We start from the raw sequence: 18,468 nt of genomic DNA on the forward strand, positions 1-18,468 counted from the left end.
ATAGTATACACTTCTTTACCTCAAATTATTCATCTGTACAACGGATGAATGTATGGAGATAATAACAGTATAACAGATGAATGTATGGAGATAATAACAGTGCCTCCCTCATAGGATTTTGCTGTGAGATTGGCTCAGTTAATACACAAACAGCACTTAGGATGGCTCCTGAAGTGTGGTAGTCACTATTGTATTACCATTGCTGCTGAGGTGGTTGCTATTGTTCCCGTTATCATTGTCACATACCCTTATGCTACTTGCTTTTTCTCAGTTAATGTTATCCTTTTGAGAGTACCTTGATGATTGTCATAACTTTAGTTTATTCATCTGACTGCTATATAATAGTCATTGAATGAAGGAAATGCTGTTGTCTATGCATTCTTCTCCTGATGGACATTTAGGTTACTTCTAATTTTTTACTATTGCAAACAGCACTGAAATGGACTCTTCTGTACCCATCTCCTACTGCACATTCGTAAGAGCAGCTCTGAATAGACACCTCCAGTTTCTGGACCTGAAGGTGTGCTCATCTTCAGTTTATTAGATGTTGCAAAATTTACCTCCAAAAATGGTTGTACCACATTAATTACCACCAGTAGTATATGAAGATTCCTATTCCCCACAATCATTATTAACATATTTTTTAAAATTTTTATTCAGTGTGTACCCAATAGTATCTTGTTGTGGTTTCAATTTGCATTCCCCTATTTATTTGGGGAGTTTGAGAATATGTTCATGAATATATTTTGGCCATTTAGGCTTTGCTCTTCTGTAATTTTTCTGTTTATATCTTTTATTCCATTTTTCTCTTGTCTTGTTTGCCTATGTTCATCATACATTTTTCTTGTTTTAATAGACCTCAATTTATCAATATTTTCCTTTGCTGCTTGGGCTTTTAATGAATTGTTTATGAAATCCCATCTCTAAATTGAGATTAAAAAGAGTTTTTAGAGTTTCTTCTAAAAAATTTTATATTTTTGCTTTTTCACATTTAAGTATTTAGCCCATCTGTAAGTTATTTTATGCATGGTAAAAGGCAGGAATTTAATTTTATCATTTTTCATATGGTTAGACAATTGTTCAAACACCAGTAATTGAACACTTCATCTTTTCCTTCTGATTTATAATGCCAACTCTATGTGTGCTTCTAGCCTCTTCTGTTTCATTGCTCTATTTTGTTTATCCATCTAGTAAAAGCACACTGTTTTACTTTTTAGAGACCTAAAATGTCTTAATATCTGGCAGGGCAAATATTCCCATTATTAATATTGTTAGCATTATTTTCATTATTCAGAATTGTCTTGATAATATTTAGCTCTTTATGGCTTAGCCCTACATGATTTTTAGTAGCAGTGTAAGCAGTGGGGTATTGCCTTTTAAGATTTTGACTGAAATCGCATTGCATTTATAAAACAACCTGGGAAAATTTGGCATCCTAATGAATTTGAATCTTTTCTCATCCTTGAACATATTTCTCAATTTATTTACATATTCTTGTATATCCTTCAATAAAAATTTATGGTTTTCCCAAAAGGCTCTTTTTAATATGTATTCTTAGGTAGCTTGTAATTGCTAATGTAAATAATGTATTTTTAAATTAAATATTTGCATTGCTTATTTTTATTAATTTTTGTATAGTAATCTTATATTCAGCAACTTTAATAACTTTCTCTTTCATTGGTTCTAATGGTTTATAAATTCTCGTGGATTTTGTAGATGATCATTATTTTTTACAAAAGTGAAAGTTTGTTATTTCATTTTCAACCATTATAGCTTTTATTTCTTTTACTTGCCCTTTTTTCTGGCCCTAGGACTTCTAGTACTATCAAGAATAGAAATAATGAGTAGCTGGACTATTTCTTTTGTTCCTGGCTTTAAAAAGAGTTCTTTTAAGTTTTTAAAATTAAGCATATTTCTGCATATTTTGGTAGATATCCTCATATTTTTCAAAAAAATCTATTTCTAGTTTTCTATGGGTTTTTATAAAGTAAATAATGTAAATTTTCCTGCATCTATCAAGATAATTCTTTCTCTTTAATCTGTTACTATGATAAATTATATAAATAGGTTGACTATTGTTAAATTATCATTAAATCCCTGGAATAAACCTTACAGAGTAGAAATTATTTGTCACATATCTATATATTTGTTTAAGAATTTGGTGTGCTAATATTTTATTTAAGATTTTTAGGTCTTTATTCATAAATAAGACTAATCTGTACATTTCTTTTTGTTAATTTATCAGCCTGATTTTGGTATCAAAAATCATAAAATAAACTAGGACACAGTACATCTTTCCCTGTTCTTTGAAACAGTTTATATAAGATGGAGATTCATAATTTCTTAAATATTTGGTAGATTTTGCCTGAACAATCTTCTTGGTCTGATGTCTTGAGTGAATTTTAATTGCTGCTCTAATTTCTTTAATGATTACAGATCTCCTTGGAAATTGGCTACAGCATGTTCTTAAGATAATCTTTTTAGGATGCTCAGATGAAAGATCAGGCTACATCATATAGTGGCAATCATAAGGCTTGGACCCCAGCCTCTTTACTATGCTAGAGGAGACCCTCATGTTCCCTCAAGCATAAAAGATAATGTTGCAGAAGAGGACCAAAGGCCAAGATTCTCCCATGTCATATTGCTATGAGACCCCAGCCCCAGGAAAGAGGCTAGCCTTCTCCAATAATGTAGCTTAGGCCTCACAGCCCAAGGGCCAATGTCTCTCTCCCAGGTGTGCAGTCTTGCCCTGCAAGATCCTCCTGGAATGACCCAGTATGTAATGGGTAACAGGGACCTGCATAGTTGCTATTGCTACTGTTTCCTCTAGTTTCTGCGAATAAATTCTGTTCTGGGTGGTGGTGGTGGTGGTGGTAGTGGTGATGTTGATACAACATGTGCTATCAGATTATTCACATTATAATTTATTATTTAATTACTTAGAAATATGCTTTTTAATTTTTAAATTGGGCGAGATGTGGATATTTCTTCTAATTTTATTGCCTTATGATCAAAGAATGTTGTCTCTATACTATTGGTTCATTTAAGTTAAGGCTTGCTTTGTGATTTTGTATATGGTCATTATATGCTTGATAAGAATGTGTATTCTCTACCAGTTAGATGCAGTAATCTATATACTCCCTTTAGATCAAGCTTATTAACTGTGTAGTTAAAATCTTTTCCACTCATACTAAATTTGTATGCATTTGGCCTATCCATTATTGAGAGTATTGTATTAAAATCTCCCAGTATGATTCTGTATTTGCCAAATTCCTCCAAGAATTTTGTTAATTTTTGCTTCACATATTTTGGGCATATGTCCTTAAATTTACACAAGTTCAAAATTATTGTATCATTCTTTTTGTCATTATTCCTTTTGTCATTGTCTAATATATTTTTATTTAAACAAAATTGTTTGCCTTAAGGTTTCATTTGACAGATATTAATATAGCTATGCCAGAATCTTTGCTGTTTGTTAATGTTTTCCTGGTATATTTTATTTCATCCCATTTATTCTCAGACTTTCTGTATCATATACTGTATTTAAGCTGGATTTTAGAATTTTCATCTAACAGAATATCCATCTTTTAAATGATGACTTTGTTCTATTTATTAATACATTTGTTTTACTTTTTGCTATTAGCCATGTTTTTTCTTTGCTTCCCTTTCTTCATTTCCTTCCTTGTATCGGATTGATTATTTATTCCCTTTTATTTCTTCCTTTGGTTTTCAAATTATACATTTCTGTTTTGGGGTGATTACTTTTACAATTTTGATATGCATACTTATTAAAATCTATAGTTAATCATTATCCCTGCTCTCCTGGGAATGGAGAGATCAGCAAGGGCCAAGACCCTTGCTATGTTTTAACTCTCATCATCCACTTTCCTTCTCAAATTTTATTGATTTTAATTGTTTGGGGTTCACATTTCCTCATGCACTGATGTTAGTCATCATTATTGTTTTGTATAGTCAATGCTTGCTTAGATTCATTACATAGTTATCCATTTTTGCTCACCTTTGTTTCTTGTATCTCATTCCTTTCTTCTGCATAGAATTTCCTTTTTCTTGAAGTATATCCTTTAGTGGTTGTTTAAGCATATGAATGGTAAACTCTATTTATCTTTGTTTGCATGGAAATTTGCTAATGTAGCCCTCACTCTGGAATGATAACCTAGCTGATATAGAATTATAGGATGATATATATTATTGCTTAGAATAGTGAAGATACTATTCCACGTACTTAGGACCTACATAGGTTGCTGATAGGAATTTGCTATCAATCTAATTATTGTTTTTATAGAAAGTAATCTGCCAAATCTGCTTCCTTTAAAAATATTTCCCTTTGCCTTTAGTTTCACCACAATATATCTAATTATCTGAAATTCTTGAGGATTTAATCTTATTGTGTGTTGTGTTGATTAATGCTTAGTTATGATGAATTATATACTTGAGTGTTTTGTAGTTTTGGAAAGTGAACACATCTTCAGTATTTTATCTGTGGAAATTTCAGGCAGTCTTGCAAATGCTTTTGCCAAATATGAAAGGTATTAATGGCAGGAAACCAATTTTCTGTACTTGAGGGAGAGGGGCTCCCAAATCACACTTGTAGTGTAAAATCAGACCTCAAGCCCACATGCAGTGCAGGCCTAAGGTATCAATTTCTCAGCATTTTTTTTTTTTTTCAATTTAGAGCTCTTGCCAAGAAACGTTTACTGTACTGATGAGCAAATTTTTTCCTGGTCTATTTTTTCACTAAAGATGCTCCTCTGAACCATCAGGGTTTCTGGCTTTATATTCAGTTTTAATTTCAAATCTCTTGACTCATGCAGGGCCAAGGTCTCATTTCCTGACCCCACATGGGTATGAAAGCTCATCCTCTAGACTGTTGAGCATGAAAGCTCTCTCCTTCCAGGAGCCACCACATCTATTCATAGTTAACACTTTGGTTTTGAATTCCCTCTTCAATTCTAGCACTGGCACCTGGAGATTTCTCTTTATTTTTTCCTCATAAGCTCAGCAATGCATTTTGAATTCTTTAGTATATTGTTACAAAATTCACATGTCTTTGTAGCTTTTCCAACTCCTATGTAATTCTGCTAAATTGGCAGAAGCAGAAGAGAACCACCTGTCTCATTCTTCTGACCTGAACTTCCTCTCAACACCTACAGCTGTGTCTGAGTTCTCAGTTCTTGCTTTCCCTGTGAGGCCAACTCAAATTCTTTTCCCAGCCTCATTCTGTTCTGCCCCAAACCACTGCATTGAATCAGGCCACAGCCAGCAACATCCCAAAGTATAATTCAAGATGGGCATGGAGCTTAGGAGGATAGAGTAAGTGAGAATGAGTTTCCTAGAGATGTGAAGCTTGGGAGTGTCCATGGTCTGAGATGCAGGACAATTGCAATCAACCCACAAACCAGCCGTACTGTAATCAGAAAACCCATCACACACATAAACTTTATAACACAAACTGAACACCCTGCTGCCCAGGACACGTCATTCCAAGCCACATCACAAGAAGAGAGATGCTCAATAGAGGAGCCCAAAGGGGAGCTCAAGCTGCCTTCCTCTGCCAGGATTGTGGGAAGAACCCCATCTACAAAACAGTCCTGGGCTTGGCTTGCGAAAAAAAGAATTCCAACCCATTACCTGTGTCTCCGTACTCTCCAAAAATATTGATGAAGACATCAGCATCTGTCCCTGCACCAATTATATCACCAGTGTACACCTTGACTTCATACTTATTACCTAGGAACAAGGAGAGAGAAAAACCTTAGCTCATCAGGATCCTGAGAAGAGAATAGAGGCCCCAAAGTAGCTATCACACCATCTACACTTACCCCCAGCAATGCATAAATTGTCACCATTTCTGTCAATAACAGAGCAAAACAACAAGTCAGTCCACATTGGTTCCAAACGGTCGTTACATAATTGTCATCATTACTGCCAATAACAGAGCAAAAACAAATCACTCAACATTAGTTCCAAATGGTCATTGGATGTATGACCATTACTGTATGTGATGAATAAATCAGAGGCAGAGAAGACCTTCTCTTTTTTCTACTAATATGTTGACTTGAAACACAGGGATCAGCCCAGACCCAAGGTGCCACCCTGAACCAACCCTCACCATATCTCCCCTGAACTGTTGAAATGTCTCTAACTAGGCCCTCTGTATCTCCTCTGCCTTTCCCAATTCGTTTTCCACATTACACCACAGCATAGAAATTCACTGGGAAAACTGGATTCTGCAGATGAAAATCAAATTTATATGTAAATTGTCAAGGCCATAACCAATGCAAAGACAAGAGGCTGGTATGCTTAGGGCTCTTTGAAAGACCTGTATCTGCTTCCTGTATCTTTGCTCCATTCATTGAACAAAACTTAATTCCCTGTAACCTCCAAATGCCTTAGCTTCAGCCTCAGCCACAGCCTTGATGGGAGACGAGGCTCAAAGTAAACTTGACAACATGATGAGACCTGCCCAGGTCTCCCCAGCTGCAGCCTGCCTTAGAGTGAGGAGTAAAGCTCAGGGGTTGGTATGTGTGGTCAAGGGAAGGGGACTCCTCCAGCTTTTCACTGGGTGCCAACAATTCCAAGGGCTGAGACCACCCCCCTTCCCCTTTTCCTTTCCTACAGTGGCTTCCTATTTTTTATGTAGCAGAATCCCTTTTTATAGGTGTCTTTTGCCCAATACACGAAGCTGGTAAAAACTAGAGCTGTTCTAATCAAGGTTCAGAGTCCCAGCCCCTCTGCCCACCTGTTCCCTAGTGCCTTCTCTGAGCCCTGTCCCTAGCCCATAGAGGTTTTTCTCTTCTGTATTCCTCAGCTCTGCTATGTTGCCTGTGACAATGATTTTTGAGTTTTGCCATTTACTGTCTTGTGGTGTTTGCTACTTCCTGCAGGTAAGCCTTCGAATTTCAAGTATTTATAGGAGGGCTGGGAGCAGGACTTCCTTCTCCTAGATAATCTCTCCCACATACCCTAGCACAGTGCTGGGCATGTACATTACAGTCTCATTAAGTACGTTGGGAAGTAAATTGAATCAAATTTCCTAAAATTCAAAGTTCCCAGGAAGTTGCTCAGGGCAAAGGACTGAGGTTGGAGAGATGAGGAGAAAACTTAATTTAATCCCTTCTAGAGGTGACACAGTGCAGGATCCTGCAGGAGCCCCGCAGAGGACAGCCCGCACACAGCCCCTGAAAGTTGTCCTTGACCTGGTGAGAACACTGAGGCAGGAGCAGCCGGTGCCCTCCCTTTCTCTCCTCAATCCTCACTTAGGGAAACCCATCAATGGGGTAGGAAAGAATCCTGCAATCCTTGTCCCTAACTGAGAGCTCCAGGAGGAGCAACCACTCTCAGACTCCCACACCTCTTGCTTTACAGTGAAGATCCTCTGAGACCGCAGCCAGAACCAGAGGTCTGGGAAGAGGCCAGGTCCAGGGAACTCTGAGGTGAGCAGCTTGAAACTTGGGCCACACTCAGGTTACCTGGCAGTAACACCTGGCAGGTGTTAAATGGGCAGATTCCAGGTTTCCCTCCCAGAGCTTCTGAGTCATGCATTTTGTAAGGACCAGGGAGGCCTCGACCATGGCTAGCTAATTCTTCTGTTACCATCTTCCATATTCCAGAGGCTGCCCCCTAGGCTTGGTTCTCTCCTCCCTGGCTGGCAGCACCTCTGAGAACATTCATTTTGGCTCACAACCTTTCCCAACTCCAGTCCAGGGCTCACTTCACACAGAGGCGAGACCCCTCTTCAGGGTGGCACGATGCCCAGGGCCCCTTGGCTGGTGAACCCAGGGAGGGTGGGGGCCGGGGAAGGTTCTGAAGGTCGCCACTGAGCATCAGTCCATTGGAAGGGGCAGCAGGGCTCCAGGGGAAACTGCACACAGTGAAGCAGGAGAAAGGATGAGAGGGGCTGGGAAGCATTTATCAAAGGAATCGCCAATATTCTGAATCATTCCAGAAGGCAGAATTCTAATTAACGAGTTGAGTTATAAAGCAGATTTTCGCTCATCAAAGGAAAGATTTTGTAGTATCTAAGGCTATTCAACAAAGGAATGGATGCCCTTGGATGAGGGAGGGAGTTTCCCCTCCCTAGAGACACCTGACAGCATGTGCCAAGCACATTGGTGGAGAGTCACCTGCCAGGGATGCTGCACAGAAAATGCCATAGGTAAGAGGATGTGGAAACACTAAAGGTCCTTTTTAATCTGAAATTCCCTGACACTTGACCAGGGACGACAGACTCTGGAGGGAAGCCAAGGGATCAAGGAGACATCTCAGAAGATAGGGGAAGCACCCCAAATCAGGAAAAGTGAGGCCTGGGCAGCACGAACCCACATAGGACTTTGGGAACACACAGCATCTATGCTCTGGGAAAGTCTGGAGAAGCAGACCACGAACCCAAAGCGAGGCAATGTGGGGAGACAGACCAAGAGTCAGAGATCAGGAGACCAGGGCTGAGGTGGAAAGGAGCTTCTAGGCCTTTCCAGCTGAGGTGGACAAGGGACCCAAGCCAAGATATCAGGAAGTCAGGTGGAGAGAGGTCAGGAAGAAGCTGACTCTAGAACAAGAATACTGTCCTCTAGCCTCTGCAGAACTTTCTACGGCAGATGGGGCCCTGAGTCCATATGCAATTGGCTGGGTGGAGAATAGGATCCCTGTGTGACAGGTGACTGCCAATCACACTGAGTGAGAAGAAAGAGCTGCAGCAGGGATGGACAGATGTACCTCATGAAACCATTTTTTAGAAGGCTCCATACATGGACGCTGAGGTTTATTACATCACTTTTCTACCTCCTTTATTTCATATTCCCTCTTCAGGCAGAATCCCAGACTATCTACTTTGCCATTTTCCAAAACAAGGCCCAGGGCCCATTGCCAGTCCTGACCTGTGCTTAGGTGCATCTGCCAATGAGAGAGCAAGGCTGAATAAAAGTAGGGCTCCATTCTCTCACTGTTGGCAAATGTCAGCTCAGGGCATCGAGCCTTCCTAACAGTCAGACAAGTGCCCCCAATTTCCTGTGACTAGAGTTTCAGTGAGTGCAGACTTGCTGTTCTAGTCTCAAGCGGGTTTTTGCTTGTTCAGCTCACCCCTTGGATCTTGTAATCTGTGAGAACAAAATGCCCACATATGAGATAGGGCTGCTGCCCTGGCAACTGGGCACTGACCAGAGAGAAAGGTGAAAGACTGATTAAAAAAAGAAAATTCCTGCCCAAAGGCCAGCAGGAAGCAGGGAAATAGGGAGAAAGATGATGATAAGAAAGAATTCCCATGTGAGCCAAAAGGTCACCTTTCATCTCTGAAAATGACATGGTGGATTCATCTTCCAAGGGCAAATAATACTAAATATTCACAAAGGCATTTGCAGCTAACAAGCCACTTGCATATCCTAGATGTCATTTGACCCACACAATGACTGCATGTGACAGGCAGAGCAGGTGCTGTTGACATTCTCATTTACAGATAAGAAAACTGAAGCTAGAGGGCAAGATGGCTCGCCCCAGGACAGGTAGTTGCTAAATGATGCAAGAAGGGCTCAAAGCAAGGTCTCTGGTCTTTGAATCCAGGGCTCTTCCCAGGATACCTCAGGCCTCCCAGGTCCTACGCCAGGGTCGGCAAACTTTTTCTGTAAAGTACCAGATAGGAAACATTTTAGGATTTGCAGGCCATTCGGTCTCTGTCACATCAACTGTTCAACTCTGCTGTTGTGGCACGAAAGCAACAATAGACAATATCACATAAACAAATGGTATGTGGCTATGTTCTAGTAAGACTTTATTTATGGACACTGCCATGTGAATTTCATATAATTTTTATGTTCCCCAAAATATTACTTTTTTAAAAAATTCTTTTCAACTGTTTAAAAAACATAGAAACCATTCTTAGCTTGGGGTCAACACAAAAACAGGTGGCAGGCTGGGATTGGGCCACCCATGAGAGTTAGGATATGTCTTGCACTCTCAGGCACTGTTCTGCCTGTCTCTAGGCAGGGGGTGGTGGGCAGATCTGCTCTGTGTGGCCTGGAATGGGAGCAAAGCTGCCTGGACCAGGGTGGTCAGCTGCTGGCTATAGGATAATGGCAGCATATCCAGACCATTAGCTGAGCATCTCAAGGCTCTGAAGACGGGGGAAGGAGTGCCCTCTCTCTGTTGCAGTGGAGCATGTCCTATGCCCATTGTGAATGAGCAGAGCCAACTTTCCCTGCCCCTACAATGCCATGTGGCTGGGCTGAGCCTGGCAGTCCACTGATAGAGGCGGCGGCCTGGTCTAGGGTTTCCTAAAGGTGGGGACAGAGGGCAGCACCACTTCTGCAACCTTAGTCTTAAGCATTTTGTTCATAGCCTGATTGAGAGTGAGTAAGGAGCAGAAATGGAAAGAAATGTGAAGGCCAAGTCGGAGGAGAGGCTAGCACTGAGTGCACCCGTCTTCCTGATCAAGCTTGGGAGAGACAGGGCTTAGTGATGGATTATGGAAATCGTCACCCAAGCCAGCTCTAGAGCTGGCCTGTGATTTACCCATTTAGTGTATTATCTGTTGTTCAATTGTCCCTAGATTTGATTTCTCTCTGGCCTTTTAGCAGGGCTACCATCAGCCTATACGGGGCATTTGTGCAAATTAGGCAAAAAGAACCCCTTTCTCAAGACACTTTACTGCCATCTGTTGGATAACTCTCATAATAAACACACAAATCTACAAGCTCTCTGATATGAATTGTGTCTCCTTACATAGTCGCACTTGTGCAGTGTGTGACCTGCACATCTGAGCCCAGTAACCCTACCTTTCAGGTAGTCACCTCCTTCCACTAAAGGTCAACATCAGCTCATGGAAGTCAAACTAATTTGAGCATTGATCTGAAGAATATACCGGGAGGGTTGTAGACCAGGGATTAAGCTAAACACATGGTACCTTCCAAAGCCAACCAGAATTGAGCTGGGGTCCTGTGCAGGTGGGATTAGCTGCAGCCTAAAGATAGAGTGTCCACACAAGGCCACAACAGAGGGTTGTCTGTGCCCCCATTGCCCTGCTCAGTGGATACACATGCCCCGATGTGTCCTGTTTTTCCTCTGCAGGCCCTGTGGCAGGGACACAAGGCTGCTCCCTCTAAACAGGAAATCCGTCCCTTGCCGGCTGGCCGGAAGCTGCCTGTGTGGGCTTCCAGAAAAGGCAGACACTGGCAGGCCCGAGCTGCCTGCCTGCGCCTGGTGCACCAGCCACCCCCACAGTGCTCTGTCTGGAACAGTCAGCACACAGCAGCAACAGAACACATCTCCAGAGAGCTACCCCAGGCCACGTGGAGAGGCAGAGCCATGAGGGGGCCGGGCCCCCAAATCCAGTGCTACATGCACAGTGGAGCCTGGTGGGGCTGCTTGCCACATTCCTGACCACAGAAGTCAAGCATATGCCCTGTAACTAAGCCCCTATCTCATCAGATTGCACTGGTGCAATCTGAGCCTCAGGGAAGCTCACGTGGTCCAGGCTTTCTTAGGAAGCAGAGAATCATGAATGAACTGGTGGAGTTTCTTTTCCTTGCCTTTCGCCCATCCGCACATCCTGTTTAAATAGAACGTGGCTTTAGCTATTTTAGCAGGTGAGGGTGAGGAGGGGGTTGGAAGGAGGATGATTGGGCCTGATTTTACCCCACCCGCAAGTGAATCTGCAATGGCTCACACCCTGACACCCCTCACTTCCGCTCACTGAGAGCCAAGATTCTAGAAGTGAGATATCACAGGCGCTGCGTAGGAGGAGATGAAAATGGCAAGAGAGAGATTCAGCGGGGGCTGCCCTGGGGGTGGGAGATGAGGGGGAATGTTCTCTCCCAGCCAGGGAAGGCCCCCTCACTACTCAAGCCCACACTGATGTGGGGAGGGGTTGGTCCGCAGAACCCAAGGATGGGCAGGGGGGCAATGCCAGGTGCCAGAAGCTGGCTCATGGCCACCGACCAATGGATTCCCTCCCAGGAGTGTGGACTCCAGTTCTTTCTCCCATGCTACCCGCAAAAGGTTTCCTCTTCCTTCATCAGGCCTGGAGACCCATTGCCTCTCAGCCAGGCTCTCATCTACTGTCTCTTCCTCATTCTCCAGAGTCTTCCACCTCCATTACCTCCAATCCACCCTCCCATCATCACTTTGTACCAACTCTTCCATGGCCTCTGCGAGATGCTCTCTGCTCCTGGGACCACACACAAGGCACTGGGACGATGGATGACAGGCTCTCTTCCTTTGCTTTCCTCCTGTAACTTCCTTCCTTAGTCTTTTCTCCCTCTCACTGTCTTACAAATAAAACTGGACCTTTTCTCCTTAGAACACCCTCCACCATGCTTTCCTTGCAGACACACTCCTTACCAAAATCATAAGCACCTCTGATGCTCCGAGAAATTGCAATGAGCCAGTCACTTCTACCACATCGTTTAATCCTCACAGTGATGGACCCTATGGCTACTAGCGTCACCACTTTTAATAATGAGGCAATGGAAGCAGGAGCTTAAGAAGCTTGATGGTATTCACACAATTAGAAAGGGTACAGCCTGGATTTGGACTCGGGGCATCTAGACAAGAAAGTTCCCTCTTGGCTGTCATTGCCCCCATCCTGCCAGCTTCCAAACCTCAGGTTCTCTCAAACCTCAGGTTCAAACCTCAGGTTCTCTCAAAATTCCCACCTCCCAAACCCACATTGCCCCACTCCTGGTGCATGCTGTGTTCCTTTAGCAACTAACGTGCTCAAATACAGTCTGTGCATTTGACCTCAGCCAAGCCTAGTTATGCACTGACATGAAAACATCACTTGGTCCTTAAAAGTTGCTCATGGGCAGAAATCAAGAAATAATATTCTACAGCAGTGGCATCCAGTATTTTGGCTTCCCTGGGGCCACATTGGAAGGAGAATTCCCTTGGGCCACACACAAAATACATTACCACTAACGATAGCTGATGAGCTAAAAAAAAAAAAAAAAAAAAAAATTGCAAAAAAATCTCCTGTTTTAAGAAAGTTTATGAATTTTTGTTGGGCCATATTCAAAGCTGTCCTGGGCCACATGCAGCCTGTGGGTGGTGGGTTGGACAAGCTGGCCCTATACCATTCATTCCCCTCAAGTAAATATACAGCTGGTACATTTTTCTAGGGAACTGTTCAATGTAAGTCTGATACTAACAGGTGTGAAACATAGGAGGGAGTAGATCAGCCTCCACTCTTTTAGCTTATCCTGCTGGTTCCTTTTCCAGCCACTGCCCAGTCCTGAAGAGCTATTTCTACCTGCCCTGCAGTCACTCGTCCTCCTTTGCTTCCTTTCCTGCCTCTCTACGGAAGACTCCTCCCATCCACCTGCACATTTCTGTAACCTTGGCTCCATTACTTCCCTTTCCAACCCAGACTCTAGTAGACTGCTAGTATTATCTTCCCAGAGCGCCAGAACACCAGCACTTTTCATATACTACTGGAATGTCACCCAACCTTCCTGGAGGGCAGGTAAGTGATATATGTCAAAAGTCTTAACATTCTGCAAATCCCTTGAACCAACCATTCAAGCACTATGCATTAGTTTATACTGAGGGAGTAGTTATATTAATTGATCACCTATAAGGATGTCTATCACAGCATTGTTAATACTGACAAAAAATTGAGATCAACCTAAAAATATCCAAAATAGGAGATTTGGGGGGTGAAATATTATATTCTCCCATTCATGGACTTCTATGCAGCCACTTAAAATAACAGAAGATGGGCCGGGCACAGTGGCTCACACCTGTAATCCCAACACTTTGGGAGGCCGAGGTGGGCAGATCACTTGAGGTCAGAAGTTTGAAATCAGCCCAGCCAACATGGTAAAACCCTGTCTCTAATAAAAATACAAAAATTAGCCAGGTGTGGTGGTGCATGCCTGTAATCCCAGCTACTCGGGAGGCTGAGGCAGGAGAATCACCTGAACCCAGGAGGCAGAGGTTGCAGTGAGTCAATATCGTGCTACTGCACCGAGGCAGGAGAATCACCTGAACCCAGGAGGCAGAGGTTGCAGTGAGTCAATATCATGCTACTGCACTTCAGCCTGGGCAACAGAGTGAGACTCCGTCTCAAAAAATAAATAAATATAAAATAAAATATCAGAAGATGATTTGAGTCTATAATGTAGTATTAAGTGAAACAACATGGTTATAAAATTGAGTATAATGCAATACCATTTTAATATGTAGGGTTTAATATGTTCATAAACAAAAATTTAAAGAATGGGAAGGAAATTCACCAAAATGTTAACAGCGGTGTCTCCAAGGCAATTGTACTCAGTACTTAAGTTCAAGCCTCTGGATTTGCTCCTAGTTCCATCCTTATAGACAAATGATTTCACCTCTCCCTTCCTCAGTTTTCTTCATCTGTAAGATGGGGATAACAGTAAACCTCCCTCACAGCATTGTGAAAATTAAATGGATGTTTAGATAGATAGGTGGATGGATAGATTAGATTAATAGTTTGTTGAGTAAGTGCCGGATAAAAATCAGCTATTATCATCTTTGAGTGACTGGATTATGGACAATTTTAGTATTCTTCTGTTGCTTATTTGTACTTTTGAATTTTTACAATGGCCATATTTTTTCTGTGATTGAAAACTGAAGTCACCTAATGTCAATACTTCAGTAGGTCATGTCCTCTGTATTTCAGAAGAAACCGTTGAAAGTTCCTGCCAATTTATTATACCCTCAAGCTGGCTTTGTCACACAAATGCCTTGAGCCAGTCTGAGTGGCAGTGAGGCTGGAGGGAAGATTGAGAACTGGATGGCCAATGAGAGAGAATAGACACGAAGGCTACCAGCAGAGACCCAACCCCAGGCAGGTGGGAACCCTTTCTCTGACTCTTGCTGGGCTCACACTGGCGGCTCAAGGGAGGGTTTCAGCAGGAAGCCATTGGTGCTGGAATGGACACTGACAGCTGGATCCGGGCCAAGACACTGTGTCATCAGTTCAGATTTTCATGCATACAAAATGCAACATGGAGAAAGTGCTAGTTCTACAAACAGAAAAAAAAGGCTATTTTAAACACCTATTTAAAGATCAAAATAACCAAGTTTGAAGCAAGTACACAATGCCATGCATTCTCCAAATGTTCTGGCTGCTGGATTGAAGGAGAATGTGGTTGGTGGTGGTTCTGGGAGGGTGGAGGCCACAGTGAAAATATGAGGTGGAGGATCCCTTCTCAGCTGTGTGAGTGACACTGGGCCATCAAAGCTCATTTGCCCAAGTACCCTCATTTCATTTAAAATCCTAGAAAACTCCTCACCCATGAAGTCTCAGTTTGAGCATCAACTCCTCTATAAAGCCCTCCTGATTCCTTCTTCCCCTATGCTCCCATTGTCCTGGGCCATACCCCACTTAGAATATTCTATCCCTGTGCACTGTGATTGTTTATTGGCTTGATTCTCTCCCCTCTAGACTCTAAGCTCCCAGAGAGAAGGGCCTGTATGTATTCACCCTGAGCGCGGGATCTGGTGCATGGAAGGCTCCCCTGCAAAATGCCCATTGAATCACTGAATGAATGCACTTAACAGGAGGAATGACAGGAGTATGATCTGGCACCAAAAGTCCAAGACTGCAGCTCTGCCCTACAGTTATGCTGTGTGACCAAGAGCAAGCAGTTTAATTTCCTTGGGCTTCCATTTTCTCCTCTGAAATGGAGGAAGAGTAGATAAAGTCCCTTTTGGTCCTTAAATTCTCTGATGTGCCACACTGGGGCCTCACTCAGAGTGGTTCTCTTCTTCCCACTCTTTCCGGAGATGATTTTCTGCAGTGCTAGGTGGGAGCAGATGGGGTGGGCGGGGAGCTGCTGTGAGCTTCAGTGGAGGAAAGTGCTGCAGGGCTGGCTCGGCCCTCCCTACCCTTGAGCCCTTGCCCCTGTCTGGAAATTCCTCCATGGAGTTCAAAGGAACAATGATCCCCAAGCAGCACCCACAGCAAATAGGCTCAGAGAGCCCTGGAGAATGTGTAAGGCTCCGTGAAGGAAAATGACAAAGCATCAGAAAAAGAGGCTCTCCCTCCTGGCGTTAACTGCAGTCAAGGTCATGAGTCTCTTCCCAGTTGTCTGCTTGAACCTGCCTGGATTCCAGAGGGGAACCGGGCACTGAGTAGCTCCGGAGTCCTCTCTAAGAGGTTTGAATCTTAAGCCTGTGCATCTCAGAATCAGAAAAAGCCTGGATGTGGGGGAAGAAGAAAAGGAAACATCAGGAGCTTAACCACAAGGACAAGCACCACGCTATTGTGTCATTTACTGAGCATTGACTCTGTGCCTTTGCACTAAGTCCTGTGTGCTCATTTCCCCAGTTAACCTTATCAGGTAGAAATTAATGTTATCTCCACTTTACAGATGAGAAAATAGAGGCACAGAGCTTAAGGCATCTGCTCATGCTAGCATAAGTGGCAAAATGGCAGAGCTAGCTTTTGACCATGGAGAAGGGGAGTCCAGAGACTGAGCCCATGGTGGGGGACTATCTTGAAGATGGGAAGTATAGGGGGATGAAATAGGGGAGAAAGATCCACAGCAGAAAGGAAGCCACCAAAGGCCAGTCTCCTTTTGCCCCCGTGAAGGACGGCTGGCCTTGGACCTCTCCATCTCTCTTTAGTTATGAAGGTGGACACTCTAGTGCCCTGAAAAGACTCCAAGAGACCCCCTAGCCCAGGCACTCTACAGAGGAAGAAACTGAGGATGGGAGGGGAACTGAGATCTGCCCCAGGTCTCATTGCTATTGGGTGGCAAAGCCACAACCAGAACTCAGGATGTATAGTCCCATGTGCTTTCTGACCCAGAGAGTTACTTTAACATTGATGATTTAGGCCAGGCGCGGTGGCTCATGCCTGTAATCCCAGCACTTTGGGAGGCCAAGGTAGGCAGATCATGAGGTCAGGAGATCGAGACCATCCTAGCTAACACGGTGAAATCCTGTCTCTACTAAAAATACAAAACAATTAGCCAGGCATGGTAGTGGGCACCTGTAGTCCCAGCTTCTTGGGAGGCTGAGGCAGAAGAATGGCATGAACCCAGGAGGTGGTGGAGCTCGCAGTGAGCGGAGATTGTGCTACTGCACTCCAGCCTGGGCAACAGGGCAAGACTCCGTCTCAAAAAAAAAAAAAAAAAAAAAAAGATTGATGATTTAATTACTCTATGGTAATATCCTATAGAATCTGGGAATAAGTCAGGGCTTCTGGCTTCTTGACAGAGCCTTTGTGATGGGTGTTTTATGCTCCAGTCATGCAGGGTGTTTTCATTTTGCATTTGCTTTTGCACTATGCAGTCCTCTGGCAGGTCCATGATCCTCTGCAGGGCAGTACAATTTGCACATGCCCCTAATACGTTAATCAAAATCCCTTTCTTATCCCATTCTCCCCTCAAATGCACCCTGGGCACTGTGCCCAACGTGGTCACGTCAAGACTGGGTACACATCTGGAGCTGTGTGATAATCATTGTGTGGCACTGCATGGGCTGGAATAAAACTATAACCCATTTACCTGATGAAACAGCCAGGAATGGAAACAGTGATTATGCTGAAAACAAACACAATTCCATTTCTACCCATTCCCAAGTGCTGTGCAGCTTTCAGCCCCCAGCTCTAGTTTTCTCACTGGGCGTAAGAAAAAAAAGAAAGAAAGAAAGAAAGAAAGGAAAAGAAAAGAAAAGAAGGAAATTCATTTGCTCCAGACCGGGAGTCCAGATGTAAATGTCATTCACCCCTCCCACCACCTGCATGAGCCCAGCCCACCTGCCCAAGTTGTTGTTTCTTCTTATGGGTTCTCTTTCATGTAATCATCAGCCTCTCTTCTCTTTGAAGTATACAACAAAACTGGTTGCAACCATATTTGTTATTAATCTACCCAAGAAGATTACATGCCCCCTAGATGGTGGCTTGTCCTTCCCAAAACCTAGAGAACAAGTCCCAGCCAAGAGCAGGTGTGGGATCAGGACCTGCCTCCACACTGGGCCCTCTAAATGCGAGGGGCCTCTCTGCTTCTGCCAAGACCTGAGTCTGAAGCATTTCTGAACTGTTGTGCTGGGTTCTGACAGTCCTGGGGTGTGAGCAGCCCCCAGGCCAGCTGCAACACAGCTCTTGGCTTCAGAGGCCTGTCTCATGGCCAAGTTGGTGGAGCCTTCCCCAAGCAGTGTGGTGTGGGCTCAGTATTAATCTAAGCCACATGATCATCTCAGTGCTTTTCAAAGTGAGAGGGTTTGTGGGCTGGCACTGGGCTGTGGGTAATTACTTGGCCAGAAGGCAGGAAATGACGTCATATTGGCGGTGAGAAGGCCAAGCAGGATCTGCCTTAAACAGATTTTGCTCATGCTTCCCTACCGGGTGACAGTCTCCCAGCCCAAGCTCCTTCAAGACCCAACATGAGGTCATCCCAAATCTACCTGGAGAGCACACGCCATCTTATCAGGCCTTGCCTAACTCAGATGTCTCGCCCAACCTCATCCTTCAATACTGCCCCATAG

The 18,468-nt window shown here is 43.5% G+C and overlaps 1 protein-coding gene across 1 annotated transcript in view; it reads right to left on the reverse strand.

Moving 5' to 3' along the window:
* Window positions 1-18,468, reverse strand: part of LOXHD1 (lipoxygenase homology domains 1) — a 183,691-nt gene that overhangs the window by 137,060 nt on the left and 28,163 nt on the right. Inside the window, exon 5 of the mRNA XM_017951697.3 lies at window positions 5,650-5,748. Within this exon, the coding sequence (XP_017807186.2) occupies window positions 5,650-5,748 (99 nt within the window). The remainder of the gene's footprint in view (window positions 1-5,649; window positions 5,749-18,468) is intronic.

Source organism: Papio anubis, chromosome 19 (assembly GCF_008728515.1).
Source record: "Papio anubis isolate 15944 chromosome 19, Panubis1.0, whole genome shotgun sequence".
Lineage (NCBI taxonomy): Eukaryota > Metazoa > Chordata > Mammalia > Primates > Cercopithecidae > Papio > Papio anubis.